The 22,813-nt window shown below is 29.3% G+C and overlaps 2 protein-coding genes across 7 annotated transcripts; one reads left to right on the top strand and one right to left on the bottom strand.

The window, feature by feature from the left end:
- The first annotated feature begins 534 nt into the window (after positions 1-534).
- Positions 535-2,647, top strand: LOC137814813 (ADP-ribosylation factor-like). 4 transcript variants are annotated; one of them, XM_068617729.1, is made up of 7 exons: positions 535-684; positions 908-1,066; positions 1,235-1,305; positions 1,847-1,966; positions 2,081-2,199; positions 2,287-2,368; positions 2,460-2,647. In XM_068617729.1, the coding sequence occupies exons 2-7, from the start codon at positions 919-921 to the stop codon at positions 2,463-2,465; spliced, it is 546 nt and encodes a 181-aa protein (XP_068473830.1). In that variant the 5' UTR covers positions 535-684; positions 908-918; the 3' UTR covers positions 2,466-2,647. The 4 variants fall into 4 exon arrangements, with proteins under 4 accessions (XP_068473830.1, XP_068473828.1, XP_068473831.1 ...); XM_068617730.1 differs by having other exon boundaries at positions 566-789; XM_068617727.1 differs by lacking the exon at positions 2,460-2,647 and having other exon boundaries at positions 545-684; positions 2,287-2,383.
- Positions 2,648-10,014: 7,367 nt separating this feature from the next.
- On the bottom strand, positions 10,015-11,776 carry LOC137814810 (galactinol synthase 1). 3 transcript variants are annotated; one of them, XM_068617723.1, is made up of 4 exons: positions 11,355-11,776; positions 10,812-11,267; positions 10,429-10,659; positions 10,015-10,278 (listed from the first exon to the last, which is right to left on the bottom strand). In XM_068617723.1, the coding sequence occupies exons 1-3, from the start codon at positions 11,685-11,687 to the stop codon at positions 10,429-10,431; spliced, it is 1,020 nt and encodes a 339-aa protein (XP_068473824.1). In that variant the 5' UTR covers positions 11,688-11,776; the 3' UTR covers positions 10,015-10,278. The 3 variants fall into 3 exon arrangements, with proteins under 3 accessions (XP_068473824.1, XP_068473825.1, XP_068473823.1); XM_068617724.1 differs by having other exon boundaries at positions 10,471-10,659; XM_068617722.1 differs by having other exon boundaries at positions 10,185-10,659.
- Between the last annotated feature and the right edge of the window lie 11,037 nt (positions 11,777-22,813).

Genomic DNA, 22,813 nt, shown 5'->3' with positions numbered 1-22,813 from the left:
AAGTTTAAGTTGTTTAGGGTTTTATAAGACTGGAATTTGAAATAACTTAAAATAAAATGTTTCTTGTTAAATTAGACTGAAACATAATTTAATAAAGATTCAATTTTAGCTGTATAGAATTGAAACAACTTGATTTTAAGACATAATATTACAAATTTAATATTATTTATAATTAAATTATAAAATCAAACGTTTTATTGTATATATTAAAATTAATAACATTAATATAAATATAACATTATATTACGTAAAATATTATTGTTCATTCAATAAAAGGGCATAATTATTTAAAAGAATTTGATTCTCATAATATTTTAACATAAAAAAACATATTTATATTAATAAACACGAAAAATAACTCGTATAATCTTTATATTTATATTTATATTTATATTTAATTGTAATGTGAAAAATACAATAAATATTATAAAGCATAATTTCTAATATTATACAAATATTTGTATAATTTGATTAACAAATTTAAAAAATAATTAGAAGAAAGGATGATAAGCAAAGTAATGAATTTTTTTTATTAGAGAATTTGAGACCATCCAAACGCCAAAACACAACAACAACATCAGATCATTTACTAAACGCTGCCCCGAAACATCAACACAACAACAACCACCACCTCAGATCTCATCTCAATTTCCTCAACACAACTTTCTTTGTCATATCTCCAAGGCAAGTCCTTCTTTTCTCTCTCACATTTTTCATTATCGTTTTAATTCTCAAACGGTCACCTTCTCGATCCGTGTAGCAATTAACGGTTCCGCCTCCATCTGCGACGTATATTCTCTCATAACTTTTCAATCTTTCATCTTTTTTTTTTTCCAATTCCAATTTGCAGCTTTAATTAGGGTACCGATGTTGTTTTAAGGTTTGTGTTTGGGATTTTTTTTTTCAGAATAGTTGAAAATGGGGCTCTCATTCACCAAGCTTTTCAGTCGGTTGTTTGCGAAGAAGGAGATGCGTATACTTATGGTCGGTCTCGACGCCGCCGGTAAGACCACCATTCTCTACAAACTCAAGCTCGGAGAGATCGTCACCACCATTCCCACCATTGGTATATCTCTCTCTTTCTTTTACTTTCTTTTTTTCTTCCAATTTCTTTCCCTCAATTAAATCAAATTTAAATTACGCACTCATCAATAAACGTGACAATAAAATAAAATGCAAAAGAATGGAAAAAAGAAAGGATGCGGTTTTTGTTAATGTGTAACGTTTGGTGTAGGGTTTAATGTGGAAACTGTGGAATATAAGAACATCAGCTTCACTGTCTGGGATGTTGGTGGCCAGGACAAGGTATTTCTTTTTCATTTTACTTTCGTTACCTTTGTCTATAATATACTGATGTCATGTCGTGATGGAATGCTTGTTAACGATTTAGAACGGTTTCATTCCTTACCTTTGAGAGAGAAAGCATTAATTCTAATGCTAGTAATTTTGTGGGGAATAATAATTTGATGCTACCAGGCTTACAATCTCTCCATTACAAGACAGACGTGATTCAAAATCTATATTTTGTTTGCGGGTGCATTTGATTGGTTTTGTAATACTTTTTTTTTTTCATTTCTAATAGAGCTGGCAATACATTATTCTGTGAGTACATTTATTAATTCTGTCTCTCTTTTTTAGTGTATGTCATCTTTTGCTCGGATCCAGTGCTGTAGCAAGATCTGGCTACGGTGCTGAACATCTAGCTTGTTATGGAGTAGATTTCTATATATATATAGCTTAAATTGTCCAACATTTGCCCTCCTCTGTTATATATTTTTATCTCAGAATTATTAGGAAAAAAAATGTATCGATACAGTAGTGAACTTTGACACGTGTTTCCTGCTAGATCCGTCCTCTGTGGAGACATTACTTCCAAAATACCCAAGGTCTTATATTTGTGGTTGATAGCAATGACCGAGATCGTGTTGTGGAAGCGAGAGACGAGCTGCACAGGATGTTGAATGAGGTAACAAAATAGATAATACCCAATGATTGAATGTGAGAGTTTGGTTTATTTTAGAGGACTTACTTTGCTAGATTAATTTTGTGATTTCTCTTGTATGGCTTTAATTTTTATCAGGATGAGTTGAGAGATGCTGTGCTTCTTGTTTTTGCAAACAAGCAAGATCTTCCAAATGCTATGAATGCTGCCGAAATAACTGATAAACTTGGTCTTCATTCTCTCCGTCAGCGTCACTGGTAATATAAAATATTTCTGTCAGCGGTTTACTTGTCTATTGAAATCCCCTGTCTCCTTTCTCCACTGACCATGTTCTTCACGTGCAGGTATATCCAGAGCACATGTGCCACATCTGGTGAAGGACTTTACGAAGGACTTGACTGGCTCTCAAACAACATTGCCAACAAGGTTAATGCAGAATAATTCTAAATATAGATTCGCAGATTTCATATGAAGGCCTTAACTAATTGTTTTTCTTTTAATTGATTTGTGATTGCAGGCATAGTGATTTATCATTTGTGGATTGCTTCAAGTTTGGTTGAGTTTATAGCGATTGTGACTTCCGATGTTTGATGCGGTTACCTTGTTTAGAATCTTTCATCTGATCTAGCATGTATTAATTTGTCTTTGATAAAGAACAATATATTTACAACCTAATATCAAAATAATTTGCATTTTTTTCCAGTATATCCAAAAGACACTGTTCTTTTCTTACCCATTGTTTTTAGAAGTCAATTTTTCCTATGGTGCCTGGATACTACCACACGAATGACAATTTTTAAAATTTATGAATTAGTGAAAGTGTAGGTTATAATTTATGAAGGGTTTAAGATTTGAAATTTGTTTTTATGTATAAATTTTTAGATTATGTAAATATATCAATATTAATAAAATTATAGACTATATAATATATAAAAAAAATAGTATTACATGTATTTAAATTTAAATAAATGCATAAAATTAAAATGAATACCAATATTATTATATTTGAAAAATAGAAACCAAAATCACTATTCCTTCTTGTCCGATATTTTTGCACTAACAAATTATTTCAAGTATATTGGTTTCATGGTTTCTTTTGTGAGCTCAAACAACATATCTTTATTGATTGTGTTGTTTGTCTGTTTTTGGAACAACTTATGTTATTTGACTTACTAAAAACAATCTTTCATTTATTAAGAACTTTTCAACCATTTTGAATGAAATTAATATTTGTGTTTAATGATAATTGATGTGTGCTTCTTTTGCTCTTTTTTTTTCTAGATAATTAGACTTGTCACTACAAGAAAATAATCATGAAATAAAAACCAATCATGAAATAGAAACCAATTTTAGAGACAAAAAATAATTAGTTGTTATAATGACTAAATTAGAGACAATTTTAGAGATTAAATAAAATTTTAGTTTCTAAATTAGTTTATATTATTGTTAAATAATTTTTAAATTGGTATCTAATTAACTACCAAAGTTTTAACTACCAATTATCTAATTAAATTGCCACGCTATTTTTTGGCAACTCCAAATCTATCACTATCAAAGAACTCCTCCATCAAATATACACTAAATCAAGTTCCCACAAAAAAATTTGGATCAAAAATTAATTTCTATCTATTTTTAATGAATTTTACAATATTGTTTGTTTGTCTCAATCATGCAAACCAAACACCTTGCTTTGTTTTTAGTGATGATAACTTACCTTGTTCGTCTATCTTGTGTCTCAAGACCTATTGTATGCCTATTACATTACTATTAACTAATCAACACAAACATTCAAATATTTATTAAAAAATTTAAAATTATGTTGGAGATGTTGGCGATGTGTGGACGTGCAGAGGTGAAGGGTTGGCACGCATTCTCAGCATCAACGCATATATTATCAAATTAAAAACTTTCTAAATAAAAATTGCACAGGACTCAGAACCAACCAAGACGTTGTAATCACAAATTCATTAAAAACAATAAAGAGTATTTAAACCCTAACCTAGCGGGAAAAAGTTGTGCGAATGAGCGGTGGTAAAACGGAACAGAACTAGCAACAACGTTCTCCTTCAGTAGTAGCGAGCTGTTGCAGGAGGAAGGGAGGCAGGCCGCACAACCTTAGGGTTCGTCATGCGGTGCAAGCGCAAGAGGGGTGGTGAGTTTGAGGACGGTTGATGAAGCAATGCCTAGTGCATCGCAGGGGCGGCGGATTTAAGGGCGGGTGGTACGGTCAAACGTGCAATGAAGGTGAAGGGAGAAGATAAGTGAGAGTGAGGAAGGTGAAGGTGAAGGGAGTGAGAGGAAAAAGATGAAGTGAGTGGAGAGAGTGAGAGTGAAGGGAGCCCACGTGGAAAAAAGCGCTCCATAGCCATATATAACGATGGTTCAATAAGGATTTGTCGTTAAAAACACCGAAAACACATATAACGACGGTTTAGCAAGGAACTGTCGTTAAAAACACTGAAATTTTGTCAAAAACTACAAAAATGTCACCGCCTCTTTTATAACGACTGTTCTTTACGAAACGTTTTTATAGAGAGTCGTAGAATTCATATTTTGTAGTTGTAACATTTCATTATATGAGAATATTTGTAGCTTTTAAGTCCATAAGAGTGTATACTTTAGTACCATGTTTTAAACTATAAAAACCCACAAATGAAGTAACTGAAGTAACTGTGTGTATTCAACAGGAGACATATTTAGAAAATGAGTTAATTATCTATTGATTAAGTGTACTATGAGAATGTATCATTTTGTATATGTTTTAAATCCAATAGCTCACTTTTTGGATTAGGATCCAACTTTTTACAATTGATTTCACTTATCCTATATAGTGTCTAAACCCAATAACATATTTACTTCTGATGTGAATCTAACTCCCTCATAAGGTTTGGCATAAAGTGAGGTTGTTAGTGGTAGTATAGGCTCATTCTTTAGACATATATAAAAGATGTATTAAACCCTATTATCTTTTCATATTTCTTAAGGACAAATGGGTGCAAGGGAGTTGAAGGAACATTTGGTGCACTTCTAAAGGTCCTTGTTATTTTGGGTTCTTGTAACACTATTCTAGATGGGGTAAGTGGTATCACATATGTAATGTACATAGATTACTTACAACCTTTTGGTTATCAAGAAAGGAATTAGGTACTACACTTATTTTTGTGGGTGTTGTGACAGGTTTTTGAGTTTTTTTGTGTTCGAATTTTATTTGTAATCATCTTTTTTTTTCTGTTTTTGTTTTTTTACATTGTACATAGGTTGAAACACCATTAATGTTTCTATATTCAATATATTTTTTATTTAATATTATTTTTGTTATTGATATAAAAAAAACACTCATAATTTCTAATAATGATATAAAATAATTGTCACATAAAATTTGATATTAAAATGATTGTTTTATGTATTTGTGATAAATCATTAGTATCACTACTATATAGAATACACTAGTGACAATTAAATTATCACTGTCGTTTATATATGTGACATTTTATTATTATCACTATTATATAGAATTATTAGTGATAATTATTTTTGTCACAATAAAACTTAGTAGTACAATAATAACATGAGTACTAGTGACAATTTCATTATTGTCATAATGATATTAATAGTGACATATTTATAACATTTAATAATAAATATTTATATCATTAAAACTATTTTTTTTTTAGTAATTATTAACACAATAAGAATTTTTTTCAATAAAACAAGTTTACTAAGGCTTCATTACATAAACTCCTCTGTAACTTCAACTACACCAATCATTGTTAATCTGATAAAGTGTTTCTTTTATAATTAATTTGCAAGAAATCAAGTCGACAAATTTAGAAATAGAAATCAGAATAAAAATTGAAAGGAAGGTATATAAGACAGCATTGATTTATGTTGAGTAAATTGCATACCTTAACCTTTTAGTGTCATGGAGGATTGATTTATGTGGAGTAAAAGATTGTTGCAATAGCTTATTGTTACTCAGGACTAAAAGTCAGATTTAACTGTATTTAAAATCCTTTTCAGTAGTGTAATTGAATCTGACATAAAAATTGACAAAATTAGTTGTTCATATTGGTCAAGATTGCAATATAATAATTATTTGAGATTAGAATTTAACAAGAATCATGAACTCCTCAATAGTTTCGTTTTTTCTCATCGTGAACTCCTCAGTAGTTTCATTTTCTGCTCATCATGAACTCCTCGTCTAGAAAAACTATTGTCTTTTTGGTTTTTTTTCAACTAAGAAACTCAACTCAGTAATATGAGAGTTTTGTCATCTTGATTTTCTTTAAAACATCAATTCCTATTTCATGACACTAAGGTGTGAGCTGCGGAACAAAATGATGTTTTTGTCTACATATGATATTCAGCATAACCACATTATGTGTGATAACCGTATGGTTGTTATTCCTAGAATTCAAATTATCACATTAAAAATTTTATTAGATAAAATCTCAATTAGGATGAATATGGTAAGATGAGAAATAACTTTAAATACTACAATCTACCATCATGTAAGGCTTATGAGAAATTTGTCCAACATTTATTCCTTGGATGTAAACTTGCAGGAAGTGTATGGAATAAATGTTAGAACTGACTCGTACAACATGATGATCTTAAATGTCACTTTGAACAATTTGGTATGAAAGGGGTTATGGATTGCAATAATCTGGAGTATATGGATCATAGAAATAGACTCATTTTTAAACATAGGAAGGTGGATGCGGAGAAAGCTTTTTATTTGGTCCAACTAAAGACTTGGACTTGGTTGTCATCTAAAATATCTCTTTTAGTTATTCTTACTTTGATTGGTTGTTGAATCCTTACATCTGCTTAAAAATCTTAAGGTTATTTGTTTGGCTTTGTTGATTCAAGCTTATTGGAATACATTTTTATGTTATGTATTTGACTTGCAATGTTTAAATGAGTTTTTCTCTACTGATGGCTGAAAAAAGAATTTATAGACGATGTAGAGACAGGATAATCTGTAACTTTTAGTTTCTATCGCCAACAATACATCCTTAGAACATTGCTATTTTTTGGAAGTTCAAAGCTGTTATTCTAGTTGGATTATGATAAACTAATTAGAAGTTTTAGAGTTCTTCTGGTTTATTTTTTGGTTTAATTTTGCATAATTTTGACAACTAAAATCATGTCAATACTTAAGTTGTAAAGGTAAGGATTTGTTTTTTGGTTTGATTTTTATAATTCTGGCAACTAAGGTCATGTAAATATTTAAGTTGTAAAGATGAAGAATTAATGTAATCAGATATTGATAGGCTAAGTTTTGATGTATGCATATCTTGATATATTCTGATTTTTATTTTTTTAGAGTTATACATATACCTAATCTGTTTCATTATAATAGGATTCTGCTTCATTATATAATAGGGACTCTGCTTCGTTATAATACATATATAGATAATCCGTTTCATTATAATAGGGATTCTGCTTCCTTATATAATAGGATAGGGACTCTGTTTCATTATAATACATATATAGATAATTTGTTTCATTATAATAGGGATTCTGCTTCATTATATAATAGGGACTCTGCTTCGTTATATAATAGGGTAGGGACTTTGCTTCGTTATATAATACATACATACATAATCATATTTCTTCTGAGTTGTTATGCTTATATTTCAGAATTGGGGTCGGTCAACCCTTATACATACCTAAAAAAATATGAGACAAATTCACTGGTCTCCTAAACCAACAAATAGAGAGACAAACAAATCTACCACTATAAAAACCCGTACAATTTCAAAACTAGTACAAATACTGCTTCATTATATAATAGGACTCTACTTCATTCATTATGTTTCATTATAATAGGGATTCTGCTTCATTATATAATAGGACTCTAGGAACTCTGTTTCGTTATAATACATATGTACATAATCTGTTTCATTATAATAGGAACTCTACTTCATTATAATAGGAACTCTACTTCATTATATATTAGGACTCTACTTCATTCATTATGTTTCATTATAATAGGGATTCTGCTTCATTATATAATAGGGATTCTGCTTCGTTATAATACATATATACATAATCTGCTTCATTATAATAAGAATTCTGCTTCCTTAGGACTCTAGAAACTCTGCTTGGTTATAATACATATATAAATAATTTGTTTCTGGAATTGGACTGTTATAATACATATATAAATAATCATATTTCTTTTGAGTTATTATGCTTATATTCTAGAATTGGGGTCGGTCAACCTTATACATACCTAACAAAATATGAGACAAATTCACTAGTCTCCCAAACCAACAAATAGAGAGACAAACAAATCTACCACTATAAAAACCCGTACAATTTCAAAACTAGTACAAATACAAATCTAACTCGTATAAACTCAAAACCAACACAATACAATCTCTTTGCAACCACAACAAGGGGCAAAAAAAACAACAGAAGCTTAGAACAACAAACAACCCAACCGAAAGAATAACTCTTATAAAAGCTCACTTTATTGAAAACATACAAACCCTAGGATCAATGCACCACTCAGGGTAAGTAAAACTAGCAGAAACAGTTTTAGAAGTTACCCAAGACCAAGCTTTTAATTGTGCCAAAGTGAACACTTCCGAAGGATTGATCACCCCTCCTTAGAAAATATGTTTATTCATGTGCTTCCATAATTCACTAACTACAACCATTCAAACACAATTCCAAACTACATTAACATGGACAGGAGCATTTAGCAGATTTAAATGCAAGAAGTGAGTTGTTGGGACAACATGGTCAACCGACGCAATCCCTAACCATGTATAGCACTGATTCCAGACTAACCAAGCAATCCTGCAATAAAAAAACATGTGTTTTGTCGACTCCACAACCATCCTGCAAAAACTACATAGATTGGCATCCACCAAAACCCCACGCCTCTCCAAGTTAGCTTTTGTGGCAACTAACCAAGCAATTCTGCAATAAAAAAACATGTGTTTTGTCGACTCCACAACCATCCTGCAAAAACTACATAGATTGGTATCCACCAAAACTCCACGCCTCTCCAAGTTAGCTTTTGTGGCAATCGAATTAATCAACACCTTCCAAGCGATAATCTGTGCACACTTTTTCCCTCAACAGGGCCTCTTAAAAGAGCATAGGCAGATTTTACCGAGAAATCACTATCCTTACAGCCTTCGCAGAATTCAAGATAGTCGAAACTCGACTATATGAGCATAACAGAATACTCGACTAATTGCAGGAATTCAAGATAGTCGAAACTCGACTATATGAGCATAACAGAATATGACAAAGTTTTGATCATTTTTATCGGTAAATCTCATTCCTCTAGCATAACTCGACTAATTGCAGAATTCAAGATAGTCGAAACTTGACTATATGAGCATAACAGAATATGGCTAGGTTTTGATCATTTTTATCGGTAAATCTCATTCCTCTAGCATAAGAAAGTACTCCTATTTCTTAAATACTGATTAAAAAAAATACTCTTATTAAATTTTTTATTAAAAGAAATAATAATCTAATAGGAACTCTAATATAGAATTCTGCTTCATTATAATACATACGTAATTCTTCATTACATATACATGGGATTAGGGATAGAGAATATACGATGTTTATTTCATTTTATGTACATAATCTACTTCCTTATTGAGAAAAATTTATTTCATTCCATCTGAATAAAAAAGAAAAATCAACTCCCAAAAGCTACTAAATTTTGAAAAAGTTATATAGAGATTATATAATGTTTTTTTAACAGTTCTAACTTCATTGTAATTATTGTTAGGTACTCAGTAGAAGTAATATAATTCATTTGACATTTTAACATAGTTGAATATCTTGATCCAATACACATATGTTACAAGAGATTTGTATACCTTTTATCTTGCTTGTTCTACTAAACCCTTGCTTCAACACGGGGGACAGATGAAACGTGATGTCAGTTGCCCAAATCATTTCACTTTTGTTAAGAAGAAGGTTTCAAACCATTCCTCACCACAGATCTTATTGTACTTCATCAAGCAATGTATATTCCAAATAGAGTTATCACAAGAAAAAAAAATTATAATTTCACACTAAAGGGACAAGGGTTTCTGACCATTAAAATTGACATACATTTTGCCATCATCATTAAGCATTGCCCTAAAAGTATTACAATGGCAAAGTTCATACAAGAAAAGGTAGCAGCAAAACTATACATAATGAACACATTCCTGTAAACAAACACCAGATCCAGACAAAGACCTTTAACAGACCTAGATAAAAAATAAAAAAATAAAGATCTTTTAGAAAATAAAATACATATAGAAGTTGTCGAGGTTCTCTCAGAAGCAAGGCACGATCAGTCCCTGAATCTACAGGGAAAAGAAAAAAAAAGAAATTAGACCTTAAAGTCTTCCACATACTCCTTATCAAATTCTTTTTGAAATTCTTGTTTTGTTTTTCATTTTTTTAATTTGTTTTTTTTGTCCCCATTTGATCCTGAACAACGTATGTATTTCAACCTAAGCTGCTGAAGGTGCAGCGAGTACTCGTTGAACAACAACCTTTGATAGATGCCCCATCGGTTCCAATGGTTCCAGGTCAACATCATCCACTGGAGTTTCACTTGCACATAATGGTTTGTAGTCAAGAGAAACATCATTGTAGATGTCCCACCATTTATGCACCAGCATCTTTATATCCTCCCTCTGCATATTCTCTTCTTGTCCAGTATATCTCCAAGGTTTCGACCCCTACAAAAATTCCAAAAAATAACCATTTCAAAATGATTCATTAATTAAATTCTAATTATATGTTCATTAATTAACCTCTATGTTGCATAATTCTAATTATATGTTCATTAATTAACCTCTATGTTGCATTAGACCAAGATTTAGTGCCATACCGCTGCACAGTAGTGAACAACCTTGACTTCCTCAAGGTTAACATTTTCTGGGTGGCGCCAAAGCATGGCGAGGACAAGGTTGTAGGACACAGGAATTGGTTTGTAAATGTTCTTGAAATACATGTTCAAGAAGTCCTGTTCGGCAAAGGACGTGGGAGTAGTGACTTTCAGCGTTTTCAGTAGGTCATGATAAGTGACCATATTAGGTTCAAACAGGAACATGCCGGCGTTGAAGTAAAGAGCAGGAGGCTGGCCCAATTCGGTGGGCCACTGCACCTTCTCCGGACACTGCTGGCAGTACCCAGCCTTGTACTGAGGAGTGTGACTCCATGTCTTCTCACAGAAACAGTCCATCACAGCGTAAAAGTTACCATCTGGTAGGTCAAATAAGTGGTCTACGTTCTCAAATACCTGAATATCTCCGTCCAAATATATCATCTTACTGTATTCCACAAACTGTAATCACAGTAATACAATTTCAGTTAATTTTTACTTTAATTTGAAGTGTACAAGACTTTAATAGTCACAAAATTTGAAGTGTACCTCCCATATACGGAGCTTGGAGTAGTTGATGACGTAATAAGCCATTGCGAACTGTGTCTGATTTTCTGGCGGGTAAACAGGTTCAATCTCACGGACAATGCAGCCCTGCGACTTGAGGATCTCACGGTGCTCCTCCGGCACATCAGGGAGGACAGCCACCACCAATGGATACGCAGCTTTGACCTTTCGCAACCCTTTGATGAGACCAACCACTCCTTTGACGTAGTCACCATTCCCGGCAAGAAATGTGACGTAGGCACGCGGTGGCAGGATGGGAGGGCTGGTGAATGAGGCAGTAGATTTTGCAACGGTGGGGACAAGCTCTGGGGCCATGGTTGATGAAAGTAGTGGAGAGAGTGAGAGAATAGGAAAGAAGGTTATTGATGATGAGAGAGATGGTTTGATGGTGGTGGATGGAGAAGGTGAGGAGTGTATATATAAAGAGATGGAAGAGGTGGTGGGGATTTACAGTAGTGTCATTTCAGGAATTTGTGGCTACATTTCATCATGCATGTTAGGAGATCTAAACCTCTATGTTTGGCACGTGTCCAAGGGGGAATATCCAACGGTTAAAAATTGTTTGGGAAGGTTCTGGAAAGAGTAATGACCAAGCTGGTCATAGAAGACGCTGGAATAGGCTCGGATTCTAAAAGATTCTGGGGACTAGAGTGGTCATCTCTCTTTACATGCACAAAATTATATCACACCAAATAATTATAAATCACAAAATGCAAAAAAATAAAATAATATATATATATATATATTAACACGTGATAAAAAGTGTTCATCTAATAATGTTCTTACTATATAATGAGATAGAATGTTTAATAAATCTTTTTACCTTGTTAATAATATATATATATATATATATATATATATATATTCAATTTCTATGATTTAAGAAAGAATATACATAAAAATTGAAAGTTTTTTTAGTATGTAATAATATTTTTTACATAAAAGTTAAAATATTTTTTTATTTTGATAAAAATTTATAAGTATTTCTATTATATGGTTATAATATTATAAAAATTGTTGGAAAAATTATAATTATATTTTATGTACACAGTTTTTTTTAAATGTGCATGTATTTTCACTGATGAAAAAGTTTAAAATTATTTATTTCATAGATATAAATTTCCAATATATGTATGTATGAAAACATTTTATGCATATTTTATTTTAGTCTTTATCATACAATGTTCATGTATAGTTGAACATGATTTTTGTTTCACTCCCACAAGTCAAACAATATCTAATCCTCAATATGATTTTGATCAAAGCAGTTTTTCTCCGTTAAAGTCTGGTTCAGATTAGACAAAAGTAATTACAAACTAAATTTTCTTCTCATAGAATTCTCTTAGTTTATTCTGAACTAATTATTTCACTTCTCAAATCACCAATAATTTTGCAGACAAAACAATATCCAACTTGTGTATGCTTTAATACATATTTTTTGTCTGAATTGAGAGTAATATTATTTTTCTATTTTTTTTCTACATTAATTTTGTACTTATAAATTAAAAATATTATTTGAATTTGCAATAAGGAAGAGAAGCATAAAAACAAACAAAAAAATGTAACAAAATAACAAGCAACCAAGGATGGTAGGTCACATCAAGAAGGCAAAAAAAGATTAAACTCTAGTTAGTTGGACCTTTGCTATGCATATGTGATCCCAAAAGGATCCATGGCATCTAATTCAAAGTTCACATGTCACCAAGGTGTGTAAAGTCACACTCACAAAAACAAGTAAACCAACACAAAAGTTACAATATATGAATGAAAAAACTATTAAATTAAAGAAACATTCCATTAACAACAAAATAATACATATTAACTTGATATTTTTGTAAGTATAATATTCAGAACATCTTAAAAATGAGGATGCAAAATAAACCTTCCTTCCCTTCATTAGACAGCAAGAGTCTTATACCTACTTTTCTTTTTCTAACTTTTATAAGTTCTATGTCAGGAAGAAGAGGTGTGCACCTCAACACCTGTAGGACCTTCATTTCCACGCAATGATGATGCATGATGCATGCATGCCTTCTCCTAATAGTTATGGTGTATGCAAATTGAATTCTCATAAAAGACATAATGCACTTATACAGATATATAATGATACTATGAAAGAGTTACATAAGGTCAATAACTTAATCAAAAGTTAATATATTATATTGGAAAATGGATATATGATGATAGCAAATAAAACTCTATTAAAATAATTTAGGTGTGTAAAAATTAAAAGAAGATATAATAATAGACAAAATAACAAATAATGGGAAAAAAACATTTTACTTTAAAGAAATAAGATATTTCCGCGTTGAAAAAAAATATTTCGATATCGGAAAAGAATATTAATAATGTGTGTTTTGATAAATAATGTTAATAGACTTTTTTTTATCATTTTAAGAGGATAATGAGAATTTGAAATGTTTCGTATTGTGTTTGGATAACAAATTAAAATTTTATCAAAATAGAATAATTAAATTATTTAAAATTGAAGAATTTTAAAATTGACCTAAAATGTAAGAATTTTAAAAGAATTGTATTATCAAATTCATATATATTTTCTTAATACTTCTCTTGTTGGCTTATTTGAGATTGAGATATTGTTAGTTTGATGGATGTTTGATTATCTTAATCATGACATTATTTTTTATAAATGTTCACAAAGTTTCTTTTAGACTAAAGTTGATGGTGTTTAATTGTAGGCTGACATCATCATGTTATTTTATTGTTAATGTGAATTAAAATTATTTTCCACATAATGTTAGTTAAGGTTTTTTTTTTTCATGTCAACATTAACTGTGTTTTCAAACTGATGTCAAACATATTTTTTCAATTTATATTAACAAATGTTGTTTTCAATTGATGTAAATAAAGGTTTTTTTCAACAAATAATAATTAAAATTATTTACTGAATAAGGTATGTTAGAGTTGTTTCTTGATAAACATTATTTAGGATTTTCTTGGTTAATATTGGAAGGACTATTTTTTTTGTTGATATTGACTAGAGTTTCTTTATTGAAAGAAAACATTTGAAGTAACAACTTAAATCCAGATTAACTCAAATTAAATATATTTAAATATCTTATAAATTGTAAATTTCTCTATCTAAACAAAAATTATGTTATGTTTTTTTTATAACCAATCTTTGTCCATATATATTATGTCCCCGTGATTATTTCATCCCTAAAAACATCATCTACTTTAGTAAACTAGTCCCACATAATGCATCCATGCATGTCATATACTCAAATTTTATCGTAACAATATTACAATTAATCAATTTTTATTTTTTAACATAATAATATATAAACATGTTTCTATTGAGATGTAGAGGATTGATGGATGGGTCTTTAGAGTGTGATGAACATTTATACCGAGTAATAAACTTTGAGGATGAAGTTTGATAGATTATATTCGGACATTGAATAAAGTTCTACTTGTAGAAAATTATTTTATGCTTAGTAAGTTTAAGTGATAATAATAAACGATAGAAATAACCAAAAGATAAATGACACTTTCTTGAATGAAAGCATGTATATATAGGCCTTTGCAAACAAATATAACTAGTAAATAATGGGGGTTCATTGAGGTTAAATGTCGTCCTTCTTAGTACACCTCTAAAAAATCTATTGAATTTTTTTGTTCAAGTCTCATTTGTTATGAAAAAAAGAGTTGAACTTCTTAATTCCAATTGGTGTTCTAACATATAGGGTATATTAAAAAAATAAAGGCAATAGTGAATATTTCAACTATATACATAAATAGTTATTTTAAATAGTTACATATTTTATTTTCTTTGTTTTCTTTTGAAAGTAGGATATATTTGGACTTTCTTAAAAGTCTTTCAAATTGTAATTTCAAGAGCAAGTTTTTCAAAGTTAAGTACTCAAAAAATATACCAATAAAGCATGTTTTTATACTTTTATCAAACTTTTTTTTGTTTTCCTTTTACTTGAAAAATCTAACAAATCCAGGTCTAGGTTAAGTATTTTCTTTTTGATGACGAGAGGATATATATATAAAGATTATAAAAAAATAATAATAAAAAAATTTTCACTACATCCTTGGTTGAAGACCTCATAGCCTGATTCCTAGGTAAGAATATCTTTTGTTTGTTCATGTTTATTTGTATTACTTTAAGGCTTAACTATTAATCCTTTGTGAGATCATAAGGACATATTTTGACTACAAGTAAATGTGGAGCTAAGAGTGCCAACTTTAGAGAAAGATGTTTTTGGTCAATTTTTACATGTCATTGAAGAAGAACAACTTTCACTATGTAATTGAGCATCTCATGGTTGAGGACATTAGGTTGATCAACCCCACTCCTCAACTTAAACCATATGTGGAGTTCAACACAATTTTGAACTTGGCGCCAATCAAATCCTCCAAATTCTCTTAATGTAAACTCACTTACGCATGTCAGCATAACTTATAACTAAGTCAAAGGGACTAGAGAGAATTTTCCTTATTCTAAAATGTTCAAAAAAAATTAGATTGCTTAAGATACCAGGCCAAAGGTAGTTGTTTATAGAACTTCCTTCTCTTAACCTATTTGAATTTTTTTAACAAAAAAATCATGATATAACTACCAAATCCCAAAGCGAACAATACATAAGTTGCAATGATTACATAATAATATTTTTGTAGTGGACTTAAGCTTGAGACATTGATATCATTTTGTGAAAACAAACGGAAAATTCTAAAAGGAACATTTTTATCCCAAAGCCATCAACTAGGAATGTCAAAATGAGTTGAAATATTTAAGCTAACTTAGCTCCCCATAGGTTCAAACCAGGTTGGATTGGAAAAATAATTTTTTTTAAATATGAATCAAATTGAACAAAGTCCACTTAATCTACGAGTTTAAGCGGATTGAAGATGAGTTGATCCATAATCCACCAACAACAACACTTTATAATTTTTCTCATTTTTTTTACTATAAGTATTTACTACTTTTAGTTACGTAGATTTACAATTTGATTATTTTAAAACTAAATATTGTTCAATATTATTTAAATGATTAGTTTATTTGTTTGCTCAAGTATAAAAGGTAATACTTTGATTTTTATTTATTATATTTATACTTCATTTATTATTCCTTTATTATGATTAATGTTTAGTAAGATAGGTGAACACCCTCCTACTATAAATTGATATATTGATTAAGTTAATCCACTTTAATTACTATAATTAATATACAAAATAAATTAAAAAGCAAAATAAATATAAATGAATCAACCCATTTAACTCACTAACTCTATTCAATTTCAAAAAAAATCTTAATCACTAAAAAATAAACCAATTTGAATTTACCTCCATTTATAACTCAACCCATAATAAGTCAACTAATTAACTTACTTCAACATCCCCTAAATGAAATTTGGTCTAATTCACCTAAAATCATCACATATCATTAAGAGTAATTTATACTTATTCTCTTCTCATAATCAATTAAGATTCCTTTTAAAGATAAATTTATAACCGAACCACCAAAATTCAAGAGAGATAATATCTCAAATATAATAATTCACTTTAATAATATTATTGTAAGGACTTTCACCCTAGAATAAGACGAGTTCATCACCTCCGCAATAAACTAGTGTCATTAGGAAATAACACACTATTTTGGAAAACTGAATAAACGTTTTAATCACTATTATACCGTTTAATAGTTTCCTGTTATTATACCATATAATAACAATCTTCAATTTGACAGTAATTTTTCAAATTCTAATTAGACAGAAAGTTGTTTTGACGTAATTAATTTGTAAAAAAAAAGTTCTGTTATCTAAATCTATTTAATACATTATTTGGAAATTATGATCTAGACACTTTTAGAGTTGTACTATATACAGAGATTGAATTCGAAAACACAGTGGTATACATATTCATCAGAAGAGTTGTTTGTTTCTGTCACATAAACCAGAAAACAAGATGCAATGCAATATAATACGATGAGAGTCCACGCGTAAGAGACCAAGCAACTCAATAATCCACGTGGTATAAGCATGTCGCAATGAAACAAGAACACTCTGCTACAACAAAATTCGTCAGCACACGTTGTTTTATTGTATTCCTTTTATTACCATAAATGTCAGTCACTATGTTTGAGATGTGTGCCTCTTGTCCTTTTAACCAAATTTTTAGCTAAAATTTTAATGTTGTATCAATATTTATTATAAATAAAATAACTTGTGATTTTATCGTTTTTAATAAATTTAAATAAATAGGGGGACCATTCTATGGTATCTAATTCATGGTATACATGCAACGCATGTGTTTAGAGCCACCGTCACACAGTGTCAACGTCAGGTTTTAAACTTTCAGAATCTCTTCCTTTCCTTATCAATGCAAATTTTTTGTGTTGCATATGAACTCAAGTAGTGCTTGCCCTTCAACCACAATCTTCACTCTACAAAGGTTTTTTTTATTATTCTTATTACACGCAAAATGTTATATTTATTATAATTTTGATAAACTTGATGAGATAAAGATGATCCCTTTTAATAATAACTAAATTAGTCAATATATAAATTATTTTTATTAAAAATAAGTATCATGATTAATTTGATTATTGTTTTAAAGAAGAGTAATTTGCATCGTTATGAAATATTTACTTTGTATGTCAGGTGACTTTCTCAAAGTTAAGTTAGAAGTGTCTTGTATAGCTATACATGAAAATATGTTTATTGGGTATGATTAAGGTTGTCACTATGTATAAGGGTTAAACTACGCTTAAAGTGGTTCATATTTATTTATTTTTTATTATCGATAAAAAAAATTGTTATTAATTTCATATTAATTAACAACAATTTCTATCAAAAGTTACCCAATTATGATTAGAATGGTAATAGTTTATACGTATTTAATTACCTTTTCAATTTAAAATACTGTTTATATCATAATTATATAAACTAATATTCAAAGGAAAATCATATTTTGTTTAATTTTATTTTTATAGCAATACTAGTTTATTTTATAATTAAACTGATTACTATTAAACGATAATTCCTTAAAAATAATGTGTACATAGAATTAACTACAGATCTATTTTAAACTTCTAAAAACAGTAATTAAAAAGAAAAACATATTTCTAAAGTGTATAATACACAATGAATTTCATTGTGTATTGTAAAGAAGCAAGTTTTCATTAGTACTAGCTATAACGGCACTGTGTTTTGCTTGAGTACTTTTCCAAAAATAATAATAGGATATGGACTTGTGTGTGAATATCAAATCTCGCAGTGTATGGGTACTTGGCCCAGCATAATATCTTGGTTATCTGAGCCCAAAAATTTGGCTTAGAATTATGCTGTATTGGGGCAGGTAGCCAGAAGCTGGGCCTCTCGGTGGAATTAGAATAGCCCTAAAAGCCAGGTTGATATACAAATATAGATTGACTGTTTCTTCCTGCACCTTCATAAATTTTTGTATTTCTAAAAATATCTCTCTGTAATATTTTGGATTATGTAATTCATAAGTCTTTTTTAAAATTCGTAATTAGCTTTCAGATTACATAATTTGAAAGCCTTTTTTTATATACATGATTGGTTTTCAGATTATAAAATCCGGAAGTCTTTTTTCAAATACGTATCTGGATTACATAATCCGAAAGTTACTCTATGGGAGTGGCACAAGAAGGATAAAAATATATTTTTCACGTTTTGTATGGGATTCCAGTAAAACCTATGGAGGTGCAGTAAGAAACAACCATATAGATTTTATTAGTTTTCAACAATGCTTGATTTACTCTATAATGTGTATTTTGTCCAAAGGTTTCTGCAAGTCCATCCTATGGTTCCTTCTTCTTACACCTCCGTAGTTTCTTCTAACACCTCTTCATACTTTCTAAAATATCAAAAATACCGTTTATTTTATTCATATTTTTTATTTCAAAATAAGTGATAAAAAATTTCAATTATGGAATCTGAAAGATATTTTCATAGATTTTATAAATGTTTATTTAAAAAATTATATTTCAGATTCTAAATCCAAAAATATCTTTTAAATTTTATAATTTAAAATATATTTTTTTTAAAGTTGAATTGTAGAATCCGAAAAAATATTTCCATATCCAAAAATAACTTCAAGTTTTACAATATATTGTTTTCCCAACCAAATTATAAATCTAAATTAACTTTCTTTACCTTAAAATATATTGTTTTCTAAGTTATCTAACTATAGACATAAAAGATAAAAGATCAATGCTAAAAAATTCTAAAGTAATCAAACCTAACAAACAAACACATCATACATATATCAAACTCAATGCGTAAAAAAAGATGTGAGAAACTTGAAATCTAATAACAAGACAAAACTCATCACAATTTAAGTTTTCTTTAGTTATGTTAAGTCTCTTATCAACTATATTAGAACTTTATGAGTTTAGGGGAAAAAAACACATAAAGTTTGCTCCTATATATTAAGGAATAGATTTGTCCCATGAAGGAATGAAACAAATAGTATTGCTTTATTATCCAACAGTAAATTGTTTAGGGTTTACCACAGTCAAAAGTAAATATATATATATATATATATATATTATAGTGAAATGTGAGTTCATGTAAAGATATGAAATCTTTTAAAAAAATTATAAACTAATATTTTTTAATATATAACTTTCAAAGTAATATTTTTTTGTATTGACGAATAGTATTATACAGTGTTTATAGGAACAAATGCGACCAAATGTCCCTACCATAGTTAACTGTGTCACGAATTGGGGAGCTCAAAATTTTGACGCGTGCTTCACCTTTTCATCTACAATTTTGTGAACTGTTTCTCTACAACACCTTCATACACACGTCTCAATTTTGTTGAAGGGAGAAGTGTACGCATTCAGCATTCAAATCACCAAGATTCTCAACTGATATTACTACGTCCTTTTTTCCATCGTCACGCACCTCTTTCATCACCACAAACACAACACTACGGAATATTAACCAATCATAGTACATAGGGTAATCAAAAGCTATACATAAACAATTTTTGGTTCAACGCATGTAGATCCAAACACCTACTTCACTTGTTTTTATCATGTATAATGTATCAAATCCATTATCGTTCACTTGTTTTCGATGCTGCTTTTGAAAGAATCCTAAGACCATTGCCATTTGCACGAAACACAGTGAAACCATAATGGGAGATCACAATAAGGAAGGAGAATATATACTCGTGTATTAATTAGGGACACCACACCACATCAAATTTGGCAACACACACCAATGAATTAATAGTACTGCTCTCCTTTCTTTCATACGGATTTTCCAAATAGTACGGTTTCGTACCTTTGTTGTCTACGGAAGGAATGGAATAAAAATACACAATTAATCTCCACACCTGTTTTGCCAGAGAATTGGAATACTGTAACAATTTAATTTTATTACGTATAAAAGGCACTCTAATATTCAAGGAAGATCTCGATACATTTTTTTTCAAAATTCGTGACTATTTATATGATTATCATAGTCACATTATTATTGGTTCAGATTAACTTTTTGGATCATAATTAAGAATGTATTATTTAATGCTTAATTATTGTCTGACTCATGAAGTGGTGTCTCCTATCACTAATTTGGTTAGGGATAATGATCCAAGAAAATCATTCCGACATAGAAAACGAAGATTGAATTATCGATAAAAATTTTGATGAGTCAACTAAGTATCATGTTAAATAAAAAGGGATAACAGTGACAAAATATATATAAAAAAAACTAAAAATTTATTAAATTTTGGTATTGAAGATGATATTATAATTTTTTTTATATGTATTTGTTTGTGATTTATGTGGAAAATATTTTTCTGATCCTTCAAATAACCTAAGTTTTGTAATATTAATTACCAATCAGATATAGTTTGTTTTTATTATAGTTATAAAAATTATATTTGATAAGAGAATACATGAAATAATAGAAAAGAATAAGACGACAATTAGGAGTTATTTCATTCCTAAAATTGAGAGCTTAATATATATGTTGGGTCTAAATTGTTGTATAAAAATACCTCCATACATATAACGGTATGTATTTTGGGGTCATTTACCCTACTCAAAAATGAGTATCTCCGTTTCACTGTGCAAGTATGTCTAGTCAATGCCGAATGAGTAGCTGAATAAATATAAGATCCACACAAAAGTTTTTTGACCAGAACAGAATAATTGGACTACCACAATATCCACCATTTGTGTTAATTCTTGTTTTGTTTTGGTCATGGCATTTATTCTCACTCAACTTGGTCCTCAATGCTTATCCTTCTGCTGCTGGATTTGCAAAAAAAAATTAACTCAGACTTTTTGACCATTATCCTCAGCTCCCAAATTCCAGTTTCTAATAATATATAAAACATTTGCAAGAAACAGTTATACATAAAAGTATGAAATGGTTGAGACAAAATAAAGATAATATGTTTAAATAATAAAAAGTGTTATAAACAAATTTCTTTTGAGAGGAAACAAATTAATGATAAGAATAAAGAGTTATTTGAGTACTTTACCAGGAATAGAGGAGTCTTGCATGAAGGTGGAAGTTTGAAAATTTGATGACCATCTCACTATATGTATTAATTAAACAATGTAATCATGCCAAAAGCAGTCAATGGATCTATTCTTTTTTTCTCGCTTTCTACTTAATTAATGCTTGTCTTTTGCCAAAGGAAACATGCTTAAACTTTACCAAACGATCTGAAAGTGAGATATCCAATAATTCAATTTTTTTAGTGTTCTAACCCTGGACTGCAATAATTCAATGTCCAATTTGTCAACAAAAATTATTTGTGTATTTCGATATTGATATTGATATTAATTGTGGATATAATTTTTGTTATAATTAAACACAAAATTTAATATTATTAAAATCATTATAATTAATTGCTTAACTCCGTTTCTCAAATATAATTTTGATTTGCTATTATTGTTTACCTACAACTAAAAGAGAATGCACACATACCTTACCTTGTATGGTCTTATTCAACATTCTATCTAATGGTTTAAATTTTTTTGGATTTTTTAACAAAAGAAAAAAAAAAAAAAATATATATATATATATATATATATATATATATATATATATATTATAATTATAATTACTAGTGAGAATATAGACACACAAATACTCAAATGTCTATGTATTCGTTTTTTTTTTATTATTATCATGTATTAAATAATAAATTTATCTTACATATATTTATAACATTTAAATAATATTTTTTATAATTTATATTATCTTAGTATTTTATATTTTTATTATTATTATATACTAAATAGTAAATATATAAATTTATGATAAAAATAAAAATATATAAATAAACATGAATTACAAATTATAGTTATTTTTTACATAAAATCTTGTTACTCAAACTCAGCATAACACTAATTTCGTATTTAATTTTATGATAAACCTAATGGAAAGAGTTGAATAAAAGAAAATATTTATTTTAAAAACAAA

The sequence above is a fragment of the Phaseolus vulgaris genome, chromosome 1, assembly GCF_000499845.2.
Source record: "Phaseolus vulgaris cultivar G19833 chromosome 1, P. vulgaris v2.0, whole genome shotgun sequence".
NCBI lineage: Eukaryota > Viridiplantae > Streptophyta > Magnoliopsida > Fabales > Fabaceae > Phaseolus > Phaseolus vulgaris.
Note: the sequence above shows the minus strand (reverse complement) of the source record. Positions and strands in the feature narration are given on the sequence as shown.

What these genes read in the sequence shown, in the direction of transcription:
- LOC137814813 (XM_068617727.1), top strand. Translation starts at nt 919, where the DNA reads ATGGGGCTCTCATTCACCAAGCTTTTCAGTCGGTTGTTTGCGAAGAAG. An exon ending in CACCACCATTCCCACCATTG is followed by an intron (nt 1,067 to 1,234) that starts GTATATCTCTCT and finishes CGTTTGGTGTAG; the next exon opens with GGTTTAATGTGGAAACTGTG. An exon ending in TGCACAGGATGTTGAATGAG is followed by an intron (nt 1,967 to 2,080) that starts GTAACAAAATAG and finishes AATTTTTATCAG; the next exon opens with GATGAGTTGAGAGATGCTGT.
- LOC137814810 (XM_068617723.1), bottom strand. Translation starts at nt 11,687, where the DNA reads ATGGCCCCAGAGCTTGTCCCCACCGTTGCAAAATCTACTGCCTCATTC. An exon ending in CCAAGCTCCGTATATGGGAG is followed by an intron (nt 11,268 to 11,354) that starts GTACACTTCAAA and finishes CTGTGATTACAG; the next exon opens with TTTGTGGAATACAGTAAGAT. An exon ending in TTGTTCACTACTGTGCAGCG is followed by an intron (nt 10,660 to 10,811) that starts GTATGGCACTAA and finishes GAATTTTTGTAG; the next exon opens with GGGTCGAAACCTTGGAGATA.